This window comes from Rhinoraja longicauda, chromosome 5, assembly GCF_053455715.1.
Source record: "Rhinoraja longicauda isolate Sanriku21f chromosome 5, sRhiLon1.1, whole genome shotgun sequence".
NCBI lineage: Eukaryota > Metazoa > Chordata > Chondrichthyes > Rajiformes > Arhynchobatidae > Rhinoraja > Rhinoraja longicauda.
Window position 1 is genome coordinate 60705264 of NC_135957.1, and position 22381 is coordinate 60727644.

Genomic DNA, 22381 nt, shown 5'->3' on the forward strand with positions numbered 1-22381 from the left:
AGTAGGCCATTCAGCCCTTCGAGCCAGCACCGCCATTCAATGCGATCATGGCTGATCACTCTCAATCAGTACCCCGTTCCTGCCTTCTCCCCATACCCCCTCACTCCGCTATCCTTAAGAGCTCTATCCAGCTCTCTCTTGAAAGCATCCAACGAACTGGCCTCCACTGCCTTCTGAGGCAGAGAATTCCACACCTTCACCACTCTCTGACTGAAAAAGTTCTTCCTCATCTCCGTTCTAAATGGCCTACCCCTTATTCTTAAACTGTGGCCCCTTGTTCTGGACTCCCCCAACATTGGGAACATGTTTCCTGCCTCTAATGTGTCCAATCCCCTAATTATCTTATATGTTTCAATAAGATCCCCCCTCATCCTTCTAAATTCCAGTGTCAAAGCTGTGAAGCACTATCATAGAACTTGGCACATTTTCATGCTGCTTTGACATTCATTTCCCAATAAGCGCGGTGATTAAACGTGGGATATCTTTCGCAGGAGTAAGTCTGAAGCAATCCAACGCTTTGAAACAACAAATTTTCAGAATTTAACACTATTTATGTAAATCAAGAAACAAATAATGCATTAAAAGTGGATGGAAATTAAAACAAATTAAAAGAACTTAATGTTTAAGGCAGTAAACATTCTGATAAAATTTGTTTATGGATTTAAATGTTAGGTGTAAAATCCCACACTATAGCCAGTTTTCAGAACAGAATAAGCCAGTACAGATGCAACTTCAAATGGTACATGAATATTTTGCATGAGGGTATACATCCAATGGTCCCCACTATGACTATGGTGGAGAGTCACAAAGTGCAGCCCATTTACTATTAATTTAACTGATAATCTGTCCAGCACCTATCAAGCTTGCCTATAGTGACCAACTTATTTTGATGCAGTTGCCCAAAGCCAACCTCAGAAAGTGGCAATCAGGAATTGCTCTTCTGGCATCAAAGCAACAATGTATTTATTTTTATTGTAAGGACATTCAGTGATTAGTTAAGAACCCTATATGGATCAGGCAAAGCTCCTGTGTCGCTCCACTGCACTGATGCCACTGTGGAGGCCTAAAATAGACATTCAGCTTCTTAACTGCACAACACCTGTATTAGGTGTGCATAGTCAGAGGGTATAAATTTAATGTAAGTAGAACAAGATTTAGAGGCGATGTAAGGAATTCACCCAGTTGATAGTTGAAGTTTGGAATGCCACTATCTGAGAGGAATGACACTATCTGAGAGGGCAGTAGAGGCAAGTACCATCATAACATTTAAGAAGTATCTAGAAGAGCATTTAAATTGCTAGGCCATAGAAAGCTAAGGACCAGTGCTGGCAATGGGATTAGTATAGATGAGCACCTGATGGTCTGAAGAAGGGTCTCTACCCGAAATGTCACCTATTTCTTTTCTCCAGAGAAGCTGCCTAACCTGCTGAGTTACTCCAGCAATTTGTGTCTATCACCTGATGGTCAACATGGACAGAGTGGGCTGAAGGGCCAGTTTCTAGATTGTAGCAATCGACAAAACCATCTGACTTTTAGCAGTCAAACCAAAACGACATTTAATCACTGCCATGACGTTTACTGTGTACAATACATTTCAACAATGACTTTTTAAAGTTATTGCTGGCAACTAAAAGTTGCATGTGACCAGGAGTTCACATGTCAGTGACGGTGACTACCTCAGATTAATTGAATCTGTTTCATAGTTTTGACATTAAATTCTGCTGATTAAAATGCAAATAAAGCATACATTTTGTGATACACGGTTATATAATTAACATACAATAAGTAAATCACCAATTAAAACAAAATAAAGTGCTTCGTTTTATGTTGATCCTGGTGGTCCTGGAGGGCCCATTTTCCCCATCTCCCCCTTAAGTCCCGGGGAACCTGGAAATCCAGTATCTCCTTTCCTTCCTGTTTGCCCTTTGGGACCAAGTGGGCCTGGTTTCCCTTGTGGTCCTCTGTCTCCTTTAGGACCAGCTTGACCCTGCACACCAGGCCTCCCTGAGTTCCCTTTATTTCCTTTGGGACCATGTTCTCCCACTGCACCTCTTGGACCTTTCTCTCCACCATCACCAGGGAGTCCATCCAAACCTCGTGCACCTTGTTTTCCCATGGGTCCCATGTCACCCATTTCACCCTTTGGTCCTGCAAATCCAACCTTTCCTTTTACCCCTTGTTCTCCTCTGTTTCCCTTTGGTCCAGGAGGTCCTGGCAAACCTATCGTAACAAAAAACAAAGAATATCTATAAATAAAATTTGGTAGCATTGATCAGAAAGTTAATCACTTTATTTAACATTCCTTTCACAAACACACACACCATTCAGCGTTATCCCACAAATAGAAGATTAGGTAGATTAGATCAGTAGAGGTAGTTGAGCCAGGGACTATGGCAAGAAACCATTAGACAGGTACATGGATAGGACAGGTTTAGTGGGATATGGGCTGGACGCAGGCAGGTGTGACTAATGTAGTTGGGACATGTTGGTTGGTGTGGGCAATTTGAGCCAAAGGACCTGTTTCTACACTGTAGAAACATAGAAAACAAACAAACATAGAAAATAGGTGCAGGAAGAGGCCATTAGGCCCTTCGAGCCAGCACCGCCATTCATTGTGTGACTCTATGACTCCATGAGATAATTGTTCAAGTAATCTGTTGTGGTGACGTTCATTGATGTGGAGCTGTTGGCTTGGGCACCAGAACTCTGTACTCTTCTCTAGATAGTGGGTTGCTTCGTATGTAAATAAACAAGAGATTTTCCTGGATCAAAAAGACAAAACCATGAACAAAGCCACAACTCTTCAATACAGTGGTGATAACCTAAATAAAGTGCTTTCTGAAACAGAACTTCAACCCATAAACTCACGTTCTGCATTATTTGCTTTTCAACTTTTGAGCAGTCAAGCCAACACAATGGAACGGTGGTAGAGCTGCTGCCTCACAACACCAGAGATTCAGTTTTGATCCTGATCTCAGCTGTTGTCTATGTGGAGTTTACACATTCTCACCCTGACAATGTGGAATTACTCTGGGCATTCCGATTTCCTCCCACATCCCAAAGATGTGCAGGTTTGTAGGTCAACTGGTTGTTGTAAATGGCCCCTAGTGCAAAGGGAGTGGATGAGAAAGTGGGATAACATAAAACTAGTGTGAACGGGCAATCAATGGTCGAAGTGGTCATGGTGGGCCAAAGGGCCTGTTTCTATGCCGTGTCTCTACAATAAAGTTCTTGCAGGAAAATAAAAAGCTATTACACGTATTCCTCAATCTGCAAACATCATTGACTCTTTGAGGTATGTGTCTACAACATTTCACACTATTCTTCATTCTGACAAATGGAGCTCCATGCTCTATGCCAAGAAATACACCGCACCAACATTTCCACTTTGTTCAGCCCTTTCAATTTACTAAATGGTGCTGAATAAAATGTTTTCCAGGAACAATTCCCTTTTTGTAAATTGAGGAATGGTTGTATTGTGGAACCAAGAGGAGAGAGGTGTTGCACTAACCCACGTTAGATCCCATTGTCATTGTGACAGCTGCTCATTCTGTCCAGGTTACCATCCTCCCACCCTCCCTCCCATTGACTCCTCTGATCAGCCAGTAGTCCAGCAAGCTGACTTTTGCCCCTTTCTACTTTCCTCCTTCTGCCCATTATTCTCCTGTGCATTTGCCTCTTCTTAGTGAGAATATTTTTTTAGATTTAGATTTAGAGATACAGCGCGGAAACAGGCCCTTCGGCCAACCGAGTCGGCGCCGCCCAGCGATCCCTGCACATTAACACTATCCTACACACACTAGGGACAATTTTTACATTTACCCAGTCAATTAACCTACAAACCTGTACGTCTTTGGAATGTGGGAGGAAACCGAAGATCTCGGAGAAAACCCACGCAGGTCACGGGGAGAACGTACAAACTCCGTACAGCCGGCGCCCGTAGTCAGGATCGAACCTGAGTCTCCGGCGCTGCATTCGCTGTAAGGCAGCAACTCTACCACTGCGCCACCGTACCGCCCTAATATGGGACCGCATGCACAGTAAATCACAATGAATGTGCTTGTACTTTGTTTTTTTAAAGGTCCTAAAACTATTTTGGAAGCATAAGACTGATACGGGATAAAAGGCTGTCAAGGACTGTTATGAGTTTGATCTCTACCAAGTCTCTTCTCAACCTTCTCTGCTCCAAGTAGAACAATTCCACTTTCCCCCAGATTTTCATGCAATAAAGACCACACATCCCTGGAACAATTCCAGCGGCTGTTTTCTGCTTTCTCTCCAAGACATTTACAGCCTTTCTAAAGTCTGGTGCCCAGAGAAAGACCCAATACAACAATGATGGCCAAACCACTGCATTATTGAAGGAAAAAAACTGCAGATACTGGTTTAAATCGAAGGTAGACACAAAATGCTGGAGTAACTCAGCAGGTCAGGCAGCATGTCAGGATAGAAGGAATTCCTTCTCTCCTGTGATGCTGCTTGACCCGCTGAGTTACTCCGGCATTTTGTGTCTCACTACATTATTGAAGTTGAATATCGCTTCTTGCTCTTGTACTAAATGCATATACTTGAAGCTTTCTTTCTTTGTCTTGCCAGTTTCAAAGATCTGTCCCCATTCACCACCTACTTCCACCCCTCTCCCCTGCTGTTCTAGAACTTTTTTTTTTATTCACAAAATGCTGGAGTAAGTCAGCAGGTCAGGCAGCATCTCGGGAGAGAAGGAATGGGTGACGTTTCGGGTCGAGACCCTTCTTCAGACTGATGTCGGGGGTGGGACAAAGGAAGGATATAGGTGGAGACAGGAAGATAGAGGAAGATCTGGGAAGGAGGAGGGGAAGGGAGGGACAGAGGAGCTATCTGAAGTTGGAGAAGTCGACGTTCATACCACCGGGCCGCAAACTGCCCAGGCGAAATATGAGGTGCTGCTCCTCCAATTTCCGGCGGGCCTCACTATGGCACTGGAGGAGGCCCATGACAGAGAGGTCAGACTGGGAATGGGAGGGGGGGGGGGGGCCTGGGCAGTTTGCGGCCCGGTGGTATGAACGTCGACTTCTCCAACTTCAGATAGCTCCTCTGTCCCTCCCTTCCCCTCCTCCTTCCCAGATCTCCCTCTATCTTCCTGTCTCCACCTATATCCTTCCTTTGTCCCACCCCCGACATCAGTCTGAAGAAGGGTCTCGACCCGAAACGTCACCCATTCCTTCTCTCCCGAGATGCTGCCTGACCTGCTGAATTACTCCAGCATTTTGTGAATAAATCGATTTGTACCAGCATCTGCAGTTATTTTCTTATATGTTCTAGAACTTTGTTCCTGTGCCCTCACATTGCACCCTTTACATTCTTTAGGCTTTTGCTTGTTCTCTCTACCAAAATGTGCCGAGTTCCAATTCACAGCTTTAAACTTCATCTGCCATGTATCCACACGCTCAATCTGTTCCGGTTCACTCGAAATCTGGTATCCTCCTCACTGTTTCCGCCACTTCCACGTTTTACGTCATCTGCAGATTTTGAAATCTATCACAGTTCACTCAAGTCCAAGTCACGAATAACTGCAATCACATTCTGGTCAAATAACACTATTTAAATGGTCAGCTTTAATAGAGCAGTTTGAGTCTGATGTTGGGCAGTTAAGCTAAAGAAACCAGAAGTTTTTTTAAATATACAAGCAGTCCCCACATTATGACATTCCTGAGAACAGCACCTAACCCAGAGTAAGTTGGACATGAACAAAAACAATGTGTGGGAGAGGATCACAGAAACTGCTGTAACTGGAGAGCAAGCAGGCACAGGGGCGAGCAGGCACGGGGGCGGGCAGGCACGGGGGCGGGCAGGCACGGGGGCAAGCAGGCACGGGGGCAAGCAGGCACAGGGGCAAGCAGGCACAGTTCTCACTGACTTAATATGTAAGTAAGTGAGCCTGCGCAACAATCCCAGTTTTCTCAGCATGACACAGCCCCTGGTATTTAAAGCTCGGAAGGGGGTGAGTGAGGATAGTAGGGTGAGAGGGCCCTTGGAAATGCTCCATACCCACCCAGCACATGATGTCAGCAGTCCTGAGGCAGCTACTAAATCCATCCCCATCCATCCTGCTGATCTCCAAAACACTCGTTCATGCGTATGGGGGGGGTACATAACAGAAAACACAGAACAATACAGGAACAGACACATTGGCTCATAATGTCTGTGCCGAACACGTGCCACGACCAATCAACTGCATGCACATAATCCATGTCCCTCCATTATCTGCTGTTTCTTCCCAGCTGTTATCAGGCCGAAAAAGGCCTGTTTCCGGCTGTATATATATATGATATAACTGAATCATCCTACCACAACCAGAGAGCAGCCCTGAACTACTATCTATCTCTTTTGATATCCCTCAGACTATCCTCGATCGGAATTTGCTGGCTTTACCTTGCACTAAACATTATTCCCCTATCATGTCTCATATAAATGGCTCGATTGTAGTCATGTATTGTCTTTTGCACACAACAAAAGCTTGTCACTGTACCTCGGTACAGGTGACGATAAACTAAACTGACTGCATACCAATGTGCCTAGTCAAATCTGCCTCCCCTGACAGCACATTCCAGGCAATCACCACCCTAACATATAACATATAACAACTACAGCATGGAAACAGGCCTGTCCGGCCCTACCAGTCCACGCCGACCATTCTCCCTGACCTAGTCTCATCTACCTGCACTCAGACCATAACCCTCCAATCCCCTCCTATCCATATACCTTTCCAATTTACTCTTAAATAATAAAATCGAGCCAGCCACCACCACTTCCACCGGAAGCCCATTCCATACAGCCACAACCCTCTGAGTAAAGAAGTTCCCCCTCATGTTACCCCTAAACCTTTGTCCCTCAATTCTGAAGCTATGTCCCCTTGTTGGAATCTTCCCCACTCTCAAAGGGAAAAGCCTACCCACGTCAACTCTGTCCGTCCCTCTCAAAATTTTAAAAACCTCTATCAAGTCCCCCCTCAACCTTCTACGCTCCAAAGAATAAAGACCCAACTTGTTCAACCTCTCTCTGTAGCCTAAGTGCTGAAACCCAGGCAACATTCTAGTAAATCTCCTCTGTACCCTCTCCATTTTGTCGACATCCTTCCTATAATTTGGCGACCAGAACTGCACACCATACTCCAGATTCGGCCTCACCAATGCCCTGTACAATTTTAACATTACATCCCAACTTCTATACTCGATGCTCTGATTTATAAAGGCAAGCATACCAAACGCCTTCTTCACCACCCTATCCACATGAGATTCCACCTTCAGGGAACAATGCACAGTTATTCCCAGATCCCTCTGTTCCACTGCATTCCTCAATTCCCTACCATTTACCCTGTACGTCCTATTTTGATTTGTCCTACCAAAATGCAGCACCTCACACTTATCAGCATTAAACTCCATCTGCCATCTTTCAGCCCACCCTTCCAAAAGGCCCAAGTCTCTCTGTAGACTTTGAAAATCTACCTCACTATCAACTACTCCACCTATCTTAGTATCATCTGCATATTTACTAATCCAATTTGCCACACCATCATCCAGATCATTAATGTAAATGACAAACAACAGTGGACCCAACACAGATCCTTGGGGCACTCCACTAGACACTGGCCTCCAACCCGACATACAATTGTCAACCGTTACCCTCTGGTATCTCCCATTCAGCCATTGTTGAATCCATCTTGCAACTTCACTATTAATACCCAACGATTTAACCTTCTTAATCAACCTTCCATGTGGAACCTTGTCAAATGCCTTACTGAAGTCCATATAGACAACATCCACAGCCTTGCCCTTATCAATTTCCCTGGTAACCTCTTCAAAAAATTCAAGAAGATTAGTCAAACATGACCTTCCAGGCACAAATCCATGTTGACTGTTTCTAATCAGGCCTTGATTATCCAAATAATTATATATATTGTCCCTAAGTATCTTTTCCATTAATTTTCCCACCACAGACGTCAAACTAATAGGTCTATAATTGCTAGGTTTACTTTTAGAACCTTTTTTAAACAAAGGCACAACATGCGCAATGCGCCAATCTTCCGGCACCATCCCCGTTTCTAATGACGTTTGAAATATTTCCATTATAGCCCCTGCTATTTCTGCACTAACTTCCCTCAATGTCCTAGGGAATATCCTATCAGGACCTGGAGACTTATCCACTTTTATATTTTTCAAAAGTGTCCGTACCTCCTCTTCTTTAATCCTCCTAATTTCCATCACTACTCTACTTGTTTCGCTTACCTCACATAATTCAATATCCTTCTCCTCGGTAAATACCGAAGAAAAGAAATTGTTTAATATCTCCCCCATTTCTTCCGGCTCAGCACATTACTGTCCACTCTGACTCTCTAATGGACCAATTTTATCCCTCACTATCCTTTTGCTATTGACATATCTGTAGAACCCCTTGGGGTTTACTTTTACATTACTTGCCAAAGCAGCCTCATAACCTCTGTTTAAAAAAAACTTGCCCCGCACATCTTCTATAAGTCAGGCATTTGTAACGTGGATAGGATCTATAATTCACAAGCATCTTCCAAATTATATAAAAACAAACAACTTTGTCAGAGGTTAGATGAATCAATAAATTGCACTCTGGGCTTACATAAATACAACGTTTTTTATTTATATACATTTTGCTGATTGCCATTGGACACAAGGTGCATTAGTTTTTACTCATAATTCAAATAAATTGCAAATACTTGTGTGTTTATGACGTACCTCCTCATAAATGTCATCTCATCTATGTCCTACAAAGGCAATCCCTTATTTTTATTAGGCCAATAGATTTGAGAGTTAGGGGCGTCAGTGGCATGTGTCTTTTTTGGTTCTATTAGTTTTATGTATCCTTTGCTCATACTTGAACCAAGAAAGCACACGTACTGATTCTTGAAAGATCAGTACTAATGCCTCCACAATCTCAACAGCCACCTCTTTCAGAACCCTGGGGTGCAGTCCATCTGGCCTAGGTGACCTATCCACCTTCAGACCTTTCAGCTCCCAAGTGCCTTTTCCCTGTAATAGCGACACTCCTCAGTAATTATGAACTATAATTGAGATTAAGATTTTACATGATTTATGTAGGAGCACATAAGGCAGGCCTGCAAAACCATTGCAATATGAGATAGGTCAAGTGTCTGATGACTTAAAATACTATTCAGTTGCACACTCAATCCTTCCACCATTCACCCATTTTACTGTTGCACCGACAACCATAACAACTGGAAATAAACTGCAGACACTGCATGTTTGTATTTAAAACAAAATGTAAAAGATGTTCACCTCTCAAAATTGTGAAGTTTTTGATTGCTTCCCCATGTTGCAAATTAATAATTTTCATTTCTTCCATAACGACACCAAGTTTGTTTATTTCTTTATTAAGTGTTGAGCTTAAGAGATTATAGCGTTGTCTTAACATATTAGTGGTGCCCTGAATAATGTCGAGGGAAATGTTGAGGTGGTAAAGTTCTTCTGAATGCGCTCCCAGTCCACTCGAACAAGATGCCCTTACATCGCTGATATATTTGATCATACTGTGCACGTGGTTATTCGTGGCATTGATGTTGGCCAGTATGGTATTAATTTCAGTTTCATGAGAAACCATTCGCCCCATATGGGTTTCAAACCTCTCTGCTGTTCTATTTTCATAATATTTTGCATGGTAGAGAATGTCCTGAATATTTTCTTCATGGTCGTCAAGGTAGGTGGATATATTGTCGAACTGCTCGTGCACGGACAGGAGTTGCAGGGTTAAGTCGTGCATGAACTCAGAGTTCTGAGAGATTGTTTGGAGCGTGGCGGCCAGAGTATTCTGAACACTTTTCACCATGCCATTCATCTTGCTCACTGCAGCCCTTAAGACTCCAAACACTTTTGTCGAGTTCTGCCAGTCTGTCACTATCTTCCGTAGCGTTAAGGTTTCCTCATCGTTTTTTCTTTGAATCTCTTCAAGCCATACAGAATTCTGGTTAGTGGTGATGTTAATATGTTGTACTCCAATACTTATATCATACTGATCCTGGGACAGTCTTATCATAAACCCATCGAGTTCCTTTACAAGTGTTTGCAATCCATTTACTTTCATTGAAAACCGTTCCATCGTTCGGTTAATCTGCTGAATAGACGCTGTATAATAGGTAACCTCCTTACTGATTCTGCGGTTGTCAGACGATAGTGTTTGATGATTTTGAACGATCTCATCCAGCACTGGCTCTTGTGCCAGAAGTAATTGCTGTATCTGTTCAAACTCTTTCTGCAAGTCAACAATCTCTTGAGCAAAGTGAGAAACTTCACGGCACGAAGAACAATTGTGGCTGACAGATTTTTGATCTAAGAACGAGAGGGAGTGATTTTTAAAATAAGTTATATTGTTTTACAAATCTCTCAACTTTTGTTGCACTCTCTGAAATTGACCTTCTACTTCCTCGTGTAATTATTGTAACTTGCAATTCGTTGTGCAGATGCAATCAATAACTAACAAATGTATACAAGAATCTTTATGATTATGTAACTAGGGTGACACAGTGGCTCAGCAGTTAGTGTTGTTGCTCCCCAGCTCCAGAAACCAGGCTTTAATTCTGACCTCTGGTGCTGTTCGTGTGGTGTTTGCACATTCCACCTGTGGTCGGGTGAATTTACTTTGGGTGCCCCAGTTTCCTCCGACATCTCCAAAACATGTTGGTTGATTAATTGGCTGCTGTAAATTACTCCAGGTGGACTTACGTGGAAAAAAGAAATAATGGAAAGTCGATAGGCCTGTGAGACTTTGATAGAAATATAAAATGATGAAATGGATAGATAGGGTATATAGTCAGAGTTTTGTTTTTCCCTATTGTGGAACTGTTAAATATTCGAGGGCATAGCTCTAATGTGCGAGGGGGAAAGTCTAAAGGAGATTTATGGACAAGTTTTTAGGTGCTGGAACCCACTGTCAAGAGGACATTTATGAAGCATTTAGACAGACACATGAAAGGACAACGAATGTTAAGGAATGTGTTTAACATATGATGAGCCTGGGCCAGTACTCACTGGAGTTTAGAAGAACGAGGGGGGACCTCATTGAAACGTAATGAATTGTGAAAGGCTTGGATAGAGTGGATGTGGAGAGGATGTTTCCACTAATGGGAGAGTCTAGGGCTAGAGGTCATAGCCTCAGAATTAAAGTATGTTCTTTTAGGAAGGAGATGAGGAGGAATTTCTTTAGAGGGTGGTAAATCTGTAGTATTCTTTGCCACGAAAAGCTCTGGAGGCCAAGTCAATGGATATTGTTAAGGCAGAGATAGGTAGATTCTTGATTAATATGGGTGTCAGATGTTATGGGGAGAAGGCAGGAGAATGGGGTTAGGAGGGAGAGATAGATCAGCCATGATTGAATGGCGGAGTAGACTTGATGGGCCGAATGGCCTAATTCTGCTGCTATCACTTATGACCTTATGAATGGGGGGTTATGTAGCAGATGTGCAGTTTAAATGTGAATTATAGTTTGCAAAGGCTGAAGGGCCTGTCCCTCAGCTGTACTCTATGTGTTCAATTTGCCACAATACCACTTCTTTGCAAGTACAGTTTTGCAAGATTAATTATTTCATAGACAAATACACGTTAATTATATTCTCTTGAGACAAACATTCAATGGCTCAGTCATAGGCCATTTCTCCCAGTTATACAGAGGGTGCTCACCTGAGGAAAATGGCCTTCACCACATTCTCAGTGTAACTGGAGACAGACAATAGAAATACCATCTGCTCCGTGTGGGACTCAGCTTGCGATTCCGGCGGCAGTATGTATGGATGAGGAAGCCCTGAATTCCTGATAGTTGCTCGCCAGAACTTTCCCGACAGCATATTAACATTAGACTCCACATGATGTGCTAGCTTCTTGAAGCTCAGCCATCCTTGTGCTGTGGAATATGTCTACTGTACCTTTGCCAGGTTACACTTGCCAGAGATTTAGCTTCTCCCTTCTTTTCAATGGAGAGGAATGGTTGCAATGAAGAGTTGAGTTTCAGAAAAAAATGTTTGTTAAAACTTAATTTACTGAAGCATAATTGATTGTTGTTGTGCATTGTTCTCAAAACCAGGGGGCACAGATATTAAGTAACGGTTGAGGCATTAGAGGGAAATTGCACATTTTTTCACCAGAGAATGGATGTTGTCTAGATCTTTTTGACTGAAGGGGCGGGTTCATCAGGCAGACACCCACAACATATTGAAACAGTACTTGGATGTGCGTCTGAAGAACTATAACCTGCAGGGCCATTTTGAGGGGGAATTGATCCAGAGATACAAGTGGGATTAGATCGGGGGATTCCTTTTCCACTGGCACAAACATGATAAACTAAATGGCCTCCATTGTATTGTAAGTTTTAAAATCATTGCAGTATTATAAGTGCCCGTTACTCCTTTTCATAACTGCAATAATCTTTTTTTTTCAGCACATGTGATTAACTTTTGATTGTTGTGAATGTTCACAAATGATCAAACTATTTGACAAATCTGAGGGGAAAAAAAAGACACAAGAGCGCTGGGGTAACTCAATGGGTGAGGCAGCTGGAAGATACGGAAAGGCGAGGTTTCTGGTTAGGACCTTCCTTTAGACTAATTTGAAGAAGGGTCTGAGGGATGTTCCAGACCCAAAACATTGCCTTTCGAGGTCGTCCAGAGATACTGCCTGACTCGCTAGGTTACTCCAACACTTTTCTGTATTTTTTGGTAAACCAACATCTGCAGTTCTTTGTGTCCGACAAGTAGAAGATCTGAAGAAGGGTCTCGACCTGAAGCGTCACCCATTCCTTCTCTCCAGAGATGCTGCCAGTCCCTCTAAGTTACTTCAGCATTTTGTGTCTATCGTAAGACTAAGTGCTGGTTGGAAATAGGAGTTAGCCAGCTATCAAATCATTTATGGGCAAGGCTTGATCCTTCTGATGTCTCTTGGAGCTCTGCACTTCCCACTTCCTCAATGGGTTTTCTCTGGAAGATCTGCTTTAGATCATTGTGAAAATAATGGATATCGGAAGAAGCACACATAGCTCGCCATTGCCAGGAAATTCTAGGTCAATAAATATTATACTTACCACACACTCGCATCTCAAAGCCAGGCAACAAATAATAGATGTAGAAACAAAGAACTGCAGATGCTGGTTAATACCATTAGGCTGAACACTTGCGTTCAATCTGCCAAGGCCTACTGGATCTCCTGGTGGCTAAACATTTTAACACCCCTTCCCATTCTCACTGGCATTTCTGCCCTGGGCCTCCTCCATTACCAGAGTGAGGGCACATGCAAACTGGGGGAACAGCACCTCATATTCCGTGTGGCTAGCTTAGAACCCAACGATATAAGCGGCAAATTCATCAATATTAGGTAACCTCTACCTAACACTTGCCCATCTTGCCTCCCTTGCATCTCTCCCCTCCCCTTTCCCTCCCCTAGGCCCACCTGTACTCCCACCTATTTATCCCCTGCAACCCCCGTCCGCCCCAACTTTCCTCTCTCCTTGGCTTCACAATCTGCAACTCTTCAAATTGCAGAGTTTCACACTTATTGTTCTTATCTCTGGCCTTTGTTCCAACTATTTGCCTGTCAAAACAAAATCCTTACTGGTGTCGGCCTGTCATTCTTCATCCTGCCTATCCCCTTTCCAGCTTTCTTCTCTCCCCACACACCCTCCACTATAATCAGTCTGAAGAAGGGTCTCAACCTGAAATGTCACCTATCGATGTGCTCCAGAAATGCTGCCTGCTCTGCTGAGTTATTCTGGGACCCCTATTCCAGTCCCCACCCCAGTTCCCATCTGCCCACCATCCCTCTCTCTGGTTCTACATTTCCCTCCTCACCTCCTTTTCTTTTGCATTTTGTCTTTTCCAATTATAACCTCCAACCTTTGTGAATATCTACATCTCTCCTTCCCCCAGCAGAGTCATCTATCGATGAACCCCCTCCTTACCTGGATCCACGTACCACTTGCCGTGTCTTGACCCACCTCTTCCCCTCATCTCTTTCCACCAGCTATCTCACTTCCACTCCAGTTATGAAGATTGGTCTTTCCAGATGAATCTGAAATTTCATCTATACATTTGCTTCCTCAGATACTGCTTAACCCACTGAGTTCTTCCAGCACTTTGATCCATATATAAATTGATTTTAGCTGGTGTATAATATGGCATCAACCATGGAATCACTTTGGATTTTGGTGCTGTTGACTTATGCACTATATGGATTGCATTAAGTTGCAAATCAAACAGATTACTGATGCAGTATATATTGCCTCAAATGGTGTTTGCACGGTTTATGCCTTAACCCCATGGCAGTTCTGAAAAAGCTGTGTGGTCTCTAATGTGCAGAAAAGAAGAAGCTAAACACAATGGTCTTCAATTACATTAAAGTTGGTGTTTAAGATAAATTGTAGTTCCTATTTCGATGACATGTCTATACATTGGGTGCTGTGATTAATACCTTTATAATCTTTGACTAATTGGCAGTTGGACTGATATGTAATACTGCAGGAGCTATCCTGTCACCTGGCACCATTTGCCTTGCATGACCTCAAACTGACACAATGGTAACTCGAATACACCCACAGATTTCCTTAGCCCACCAAGACATTTCATGCCCTACTAAGAATTAATAATTTATTTTATATTTCTCTTGTTTTCCTGTAAGCAAAGGGAATGCAATTGGACTGCAAGGTTATTTCACATTTATTCACAAGGAACTGCAGATAGAGACATATAAACATAGAAAATAGGTGTAGGAGTAGGCTATTCGGCCCTTTGAGCCAGCACTGCCATTCAATATGATCATTGCTGATCATCCAAAATCAGTAACCCCTTCGTGCTTTCTCCCCATATCCCTTGATCCCGTTAGCCCGAAGAGCTATATCTAACTCTCTCTTGAATACTCTCTGCTGGAATCTTGAGCAAAACACAAAGCCATGGAGGGACTCAGTGGGTTAGGCAGCATCTGTGGAGGGAATGGATAGGTGGTTTTGGATCAGGGCCTTTCTTCAGACTGTGTGTTTTCCTCCCACATCTCATCAATCAAGTGCAATCACCTTCAAATATTTTAAACTTCTGGATGAACAATTTTGCTCTTTGTTTCGTTATGAAATATTACATACAGTTCTACAACGACAAGATGGATGTCATTGACAAATGTGTTGTGGTGTCACTCACCAAGCTCTTTAATATTCACTTGCACAGAGCTAATCTTTGTATCGTAAAATGATTGGGCCATGTTGGTATCTTCGGTTATGGAGTCAACCTTTCTGAAGACTGCAATATACAACAAGAGGTTACACGCCCAAATGTCACACACAGCAGCAAACAAATGTGTCTTTAATGGATGATAATGCCCAGTGACCAATTCAATTTATGGCTGAATCATATCATAGATCAACTTCCTGGCAGCTGGAGGCGTCACAAACAGCAGTGCCTAGGTGAACCAGTCATAATATTCAAATCTGAATTCATTCTCCCATCCATAGAGGCCCAGGCTGGGAAAGGCGAGAAGGGAGAAAATAAGCCTGTGCTATTTTCAGAGATTCGGAACAATAAGTGGAATGAAGAAGATTCTCTGGTTATTTTGTGGCTGAGTAGACTGATTAAAGGATTTTCATATTTAAGTGGTTATTAATATTTAAAATGGGATCAAGTAACTGTGCCCAAAGAATAAATCCATATTTCAAAATTCAGCTCATTAGTTCATGGCACATTTGAAAGGGTTATATTGTTATGGAATTTACAACTCATTAATTGTGACAAATGGAAGCTGAATTAGCAAAGCATTTAGCCTCCATCTGTCACCTTAAACATTGCGATTTTACAAAATCCCTTCACAGTCTCTTGAACATTTAAAAAGATTAATAAAATTATCTTAATTTATAATTTTTAAATGGGCACAGTAACAAAATAGTACAAACCTCTGAATATGTTCTTAAGTCTCGGTCTATACATGAAGTGTTGTTGGTTTTATACATTGCACTATGGCCACTCATGCGGCCTCCAAGGTGATAACCACCTTCTGTGTTTTGGGAGGTTTCTCCTCTGGCCTCAGCATCTTAATATCCAGCAGCAGAAGGACCCTAGACTGAGGTCCTTCCCCATCGCGCCTTTGCATTGTCATGAAATAGCACGTTGGCCTTCATTGCGAGAGGATTTGAGTTTCGGAGAAGGTGGTCCTACTGCAGTTGTACAGGGCCCTGGTGAGGCCGCACCTGGAGTATTGTGTGCAATTTTGGTTTCCTAATTTGAGGAAGCATATTATTGCTATTGAGGGAGTGCAACATAGGTTCACCCGGTTAATTCCCAGGATGGTGGGTCTGACGTATGATAAAAGAATGGGTCGACTGAGCTGGTATTCGCTGGAATTTAGAAGGATGAGAGGGGATCTTATAGAAACATATAAAATTCTTTGAGGATTAGACAGGATAGATGCAGGAAAAATTTTCCCGATGTTGGGGGAGTCCAGAACCAGGGGTCGCAGTTTAAGAATAAGGGGTCACAGGTTAAGAATAAGTTTAAGAATTAGGACTGAGATGAGGAAAAACTTCTTCACCCAGAGAGTTGTGAATCTGTGGAATTCTCTGCCACAGAAGGCAGTGGAGGCCAATTCAATGGATGTTTTGAAAAGAGAGTTAGATTTAGCTCTTAGGGCTAAGGGAATCAAAGGATATGGGGAAAAAGCCAAAACGGGGTACTGATTTTGGATGATCAGCCATGATCATATGGTGCTGGCTCGATGGGCCGAATGGCCTACTCCTTCATCTATGTTTCAATGTTTCTATGCACCAAATTACCGTGCATCCCTCTGTATGTTCTCTTGCAGTCAGGATTATGCCCCTGGACATCTCACTGTGGTGGAAGGCTAACAGGTTTTGGGCAGAGCAAGAGTGTCACTGAGTTGATGGTCTTCCAGCAATACTTAATACTTGTCTCTGTGTATCCCAGGAAACAGCCCATGAATCAATGAATCTTGTGTTATGCAAAGTCTGCAAAGAGGTGAAACTTACAAAATTCTTAAGGGGTTGGACAGGCTAGATGCAGGAAGATTGTTCCTGGTGTTGGGGAAGTCCAGAACAAGGGGTCACAGTTTAAGGATAAGGGGGAAGTCTTTTAGGACCAAGATGAATTTTTTTTTTCACACAGAGAATGGTGAGTCTGTGGAATTCTCTGCCACAGAAGGTAGTTGAGGCCAGTTCATTGGCTATATTTAAGAGGGAGTTAGATGTGTCATATTGAATGGCGGTGCAGGCTCGAAGGGCCGAATGGCCTACTCCTGCACCTACTTTCTATGTTTCTATGCGAGTGACTATTCCCTCCCCGTGGCAGCCATCCCAGGTGTAGGTTGTGAGGGGAGTGATTTTCTAACCTTCCGGGATGGATTTGACCGGGAGGGGTTCTCTCATTGTCAGCCAAGCGAGTTCTTAATGCTTTTCGGTGAGTTTTAGTGACAAGGCATTCTGCCAAATGATCTAGGCATTCTGCCAAATGATTCACGCAGTCTGCTCGGGAAACCAGCCCGGAGGATCCATTCAGCCTTGGTCTCACATTGTCTGCAGAACATTCCATGTGGACCACTGCCGGATGGACTGAAGGACTTTACCATGAATGATAGGTAGTGCAGCAATATCCAGCTGACTGGGACAGGGTTATCCTTAACAGCATGCAATGACATTTGATGCCAGAATAATTTGGTTCCAAGTACTTCTTGATGTAGCCACACCTGAAGTCAGGAGAAGGGTAATGTTGGGTATGTTTTTACACCATTGTCCATTGGACCCGCTACAACCTTGATTCCCAGATGAACCAGAGGACAGCCCAGGTGATTGCCAGGCGCAGGAGCAGCGAATGGGCCACATCTGGCCAAGTACAAACAGCACACAAAGCACCTTGCACCCGTTATTGAGAGAGTGCCACACCCACAGTCCCATTAGTGTTAGACCTTTCCTGTCGGTTCCAGACAATTTGTGTTGCATGACTCAGCCCTTCTCACATGCACGAGTTAAAAATCTTTCAAATTATCCCAAAACGTCTCTTGCCAAAGTGATTACGATGGTAGTCCCACTGCTCCTGTTTCTCCTTTAGGGTGGTAATGGAAAATTTAGTTACGCAGCTTTCACCTGTGTCCTATTTTAACTGCTTTATGCGGGTCTGCACTATTACATTATTTTTGTCCTGCACGATGACATTGATTCATTCAGCGTTTCATTATTCATGCAAATTGATTGATCTATTAGATCGATTAGAAAATTCTGAATTGGGTCCAAATAACAGATCCACCTTACCTACAGATGCCAACACAGCAACAGCTATGATGAGACAACTAAAAAATATGTACAGCACTTTCACAGCCACACTTATTGACCATGGAGCGTGGCATCTGCAACAGCCGGGTCTTGCGGTCCTCTCTGCTTCATTAACAAACAGAATTACATCTGTAAGTTAAGTAAGAAGATCTCCAAATATTATTAAAATTACATAATTTGTACTTATTGCATGCACTTCCTGTAAATTTTAGCATTAGAGTCGTACAGTTATACAGCAAAGAAACAGGGCCTTTGGCCCAACCCATCCAAAATCAGCTGAGGCTTTTAATAACAAACACCAATAATATGGATTATATTCCATCCAGTCCTGGCTTCAAGGATTTCAAGTTATACCAAGATACTTTTCCCAAGTTCACAAGTCACAGGAGTAGAATTAGGCCATTCGGCCCATCGAGTCTACTCCGCCATTCAATCATGGCTGATCTCTGCCATCCCATTTTCCTGTCTTCTCCCCACAACCCTTGACACAACCAGTGAAGAAAGCCAATGGAATGTTGGCCTTCATAACAAGAGGAGTTGAGTATAGGAGCAAAGAGGTCCTTCTACAGTTGTACCGGGCCCTGGTGAGACCGCACCTGGAGTACTGTGTGCAGTTTTGGTCTCCAAATTTGAGGAAGGATATTCTTGCTATGGAGGGCGTGCAGCGTAGGTTCACTAGGTTAATTCCCGGAATGGCGGGACTGTCGTATGTTGAAAGGCTGGAGCGATTGGGCTTGTATACACTGGAATTTAGAAGGATGAGGGGGGATCTTATTGAAACATATAAGATAATTAGGGGATTGGACACATTAGAGGCAGGAAACATGTTCCCAATGTTGGGGGAGTCCAGAACAAGGGGCCATAGTTTAAGAATAAGGGGTAGGCCATTTAGAACAGAGATGAGGAAGAACTTTTTCAGTCAGAGAGTGGTGAAGGTGTGGAATTCTCTGCCTCAGAAGGCAGTGGAGGCCAGTTCGTTGGATGCTTTCAAGAGAGAGCTGGATAGAGCTCTTAAGGATAGCGGAGTGAGGGAGTATGGGGAGAAGGCAGGAACGGGGTACTGATTGAGAGTGATCAGCCATGATCGCATTGAATGGCGGTGCTGGCTCGAAGGGCTGAATGGCCTACTCCTGCACCTATTGTCTATTGTCTATTGACACCTGTTCTAATCAAGAATTTGTCTATCTATGCCTTAAAAATATCCACTGACAGCCTCCACAGCCCTCTATGGCAATGTTCCATAAATTAACTACCGTCTGACTAATGAAGTTCCTCCTCGCCTCCTTTCTAAAAGAGCGCCCTTTAACTCTGAGGCTGTGACCTCTAGTCCTAGACTTTCCCACCAGTGGAAACATCCTTTCCAATCCACTCTATCTATGCCTCTCATTATTTTGTAAATTTCAATGAGATCCTCCCTCAACTTTCAAAACTCCTGTGAGTAGAGGTCCAGTGCTGTCAAATGCTCATCATATGCTAACCCACTCATTCCTGGAATCATTATTGTAAACCTCCTCTGGACCCTCTCCATAGTCAGCACATTCTTCCTCAGATATGGGGCCCAAATTTGCTCACAGTACTTCAAATGCAGCCTGACCAGTGCCTTATAGAGCCTCAGCATTACATTTCTAAAATTCCCTCTCCATTCCCAACTTTTGGGAAGTCCTGGTCCATTACAATTGGCTCATGGAAGAAAACTACTCCAGTTCATGTATGCAATACATGAGATGCCCGTTCCAGTTAAATCTTCCATAATAAATAATTATGCTAAATCATGAGGTGTAAACTTCAAAGATGGAAGAAATGACTTACCCTCATATCCAATCAATGTTTCCACAGTAGATTATTGGGCTTATTGCGTAGCACCCACTGCCTGGCACCTATACCAACCATAGTTAGACAGAAGACTTTTTTTTTCCATTTTGCTTTGGGTGGGAGATTTTGTGCTTCCAGTCTCCTCCCTGCCATGCAATAATATTAAGATGCAGAAAGCCTTGTCGCTGGGCAGGGCTCCACTGTGATGGATCCATCTACCGTGGGCGGCACGGTAGCGCAGCGGTAGAGTTGCTGCTTTACAGCGAATGCAGCGCCGGAGACACAGGTTCGATCCTGACTACGGGTGCTGCACTGTAAGGAGTTTGTACGTTCTCCCCGTGACCTGCGTGGGTTTTCTCCGAGATCTTCGGTTTCCTCCCACACTCCAAAGACGTACAGGTATGTAGGTTAATTGGCTGGGTAAATGTAAAAATTGTCCCTAGTGGGTGTAGGATAATGTTAATGTACGGGGATCACTGGGCGGCACGGACTTGGAGGGCCGAAAAGGCCTGTTTCCGGCTGTAGATATATGATGATGATGATGATGATGATCTAGCTCCCTTCCACCTGGATGACTCTGATCTTATCAAAAGTCAGCTGATCATGAATTCTGGCCAATTGAGAACACTTATTTTACTCATACTAAGACATCACAATCCTAATAAGAAGGATTACTTCTTTACAGTTTTATGGGAACTCCATTCACCTGAATTGGGCAGCTTGGCCATTACAGAGAGCCTGGAATCAGCCTGCGAGTCACATATTGGCCTGACAGGATAAAGACAGCAGTTTTTTTTCCTTATATAACCTCAGTGGATTAGATTGATTTTACAAGAATCTGGCAGTTTTCTGGTTATTTTTTACTAATACCAGCTTTATACACAATTTTATTTAACTAATTGAATTTAAACTACCCAACTTCTTTCTCTGGATCATTAATACAAGCCTGCCTCTTCATTTCATTACTCAGACTGTTGCGAGATGAAATTCACAAGTACTTATATCAACCCAAGGTTGATTCCATTTACCTTTATTTAAGGAAATGGAATATATTTTATGTATTTTTCCTCACACACATCAGCAACAAACACACTACCAAACAAGAAGTCCAAATAGCCTTGCAAAATATGTATCTTCTTGTGTGTGCCAATCGTACCTCACCCAATCAGTGATTACACTGAGATTGAAGAAAGTAAGCTGAAATAGTGCATTGCACTGGGGTAGAAAATTTTGACTTTCCTTTTTAAAATTCCCCATATATTTTTCTATTGACATTGCGAGAGTACATTAAAAAGGGAGTACTACTCTTAAGGTTTTGCTTTGAACCATGCTAAGGAAAACATTTTCGTCTCAGATGCACAGGCAGCTACGATCACAAGGAGTTTGTACGTTCTCCCCGTGACCTGCGTGGGTTTTCTCCGAGATCTTCGGTTTCCTCCCACACTCCAAAGACGTACAGGTATGTAGGTTAATTGTCTGGGTAAATGTAAAAATTGTCCCTAGTGGGTGTAGGATAGTGTTAATGTACGGGGATCGCTGGGCGGCACGGACTTGGAAGGCCGAAAAGGCCTGTTTCCGGCTGTATATATATGATATGATATGATAAGATCAGCGAAACCAAGTGTGTACATTCTTGTTAAAATTAATCTAGGAATCAATGTATTCCTGAGTATAATAGTCAGGTTTCTCCACAAAGCAGTTTTACTTTCAGGATCTGACGTCTACTATTGAATAAAGCAATGATGAACGTTGATATTATTTTAATGCTGCTACCATATTTTAATGTTTTCTAGCAAGCAAGGAACTTTAGAAAATAACTTTTCCAGTTAGGCAAAAACTGTAGTATCAGGTTATTTCAGCCAATTTTCTGTTGATTTTGGAACTATGAACTGACTACTGCTATTTACGCCTTCCTTGGTCTCACGAGAGACTAAGAGCTCTTTGAGAGCAGCTCTAAAAAAAACATCTCTCATCAGAATATTGTCAAAATAAGCTTTGTGATTGTATTAAACCTTTCTTGATCACAAGAAGCAGATATAACTATTATTTTCATTCTGACTGACATTCAGTTTCCGTGTCATTGCAGATGAATAAAGTGTGATGAAGAAGATTGAGGAAAAGAAAGTTCTTTATGGGCATTTGAGCCAAATAAAATTGCAAACTCTGAGAGAAAACAAAATTGCCATTTGTTGTTGTATATTAAGGGAGTACAAAGGATTTATTGGGCAGTTCATGATCTATGACT

General features: G+C 42.8%; 1 protein-coding gene across 3 annotated transcripts in view; it reads right to left on the reverse strand.

Moving 5' to 3' along the window:
* Positions 1 to 252: 252 nt before the first annotated feature.
* The window catches only part of scara3 (scavenger receptor class A, member 3), a 41238-nt gene continuing 19109 nt past the window's right edge, over positions 253 to 22381 (reverse strand). Inside the window, exons 4-7 of one of the 3 annotated variants that reach the window (XM_078399635.1) lie at positions 18304 to 18426; positions 15194 to 15292; positions 9306 to 10352; positions 253 to 2220 (exon numbers count right to left, since the gene is read on the reverse strand). In XM_078399635.1, the coding sequence (XP_078255761.1) occupies positions 1823 to 2220; positions 9306 to 10352; positions 15194 to 15292; positions 18304 to 18426 (1667 nt within the window). In that variant the 3' untranslated portion in view covers positions 253 to 1822. Of the gene's footprint in view, positions 2221 to 9305; positions 10353 to 15193; positions 15293 to 18303; positions 18430 to 22381 lie in introns of all 3 variants that reach the window. The other 2 variants (XM_078399633.1, XM_078399636.1) reach the window with 2 other exon arrangements.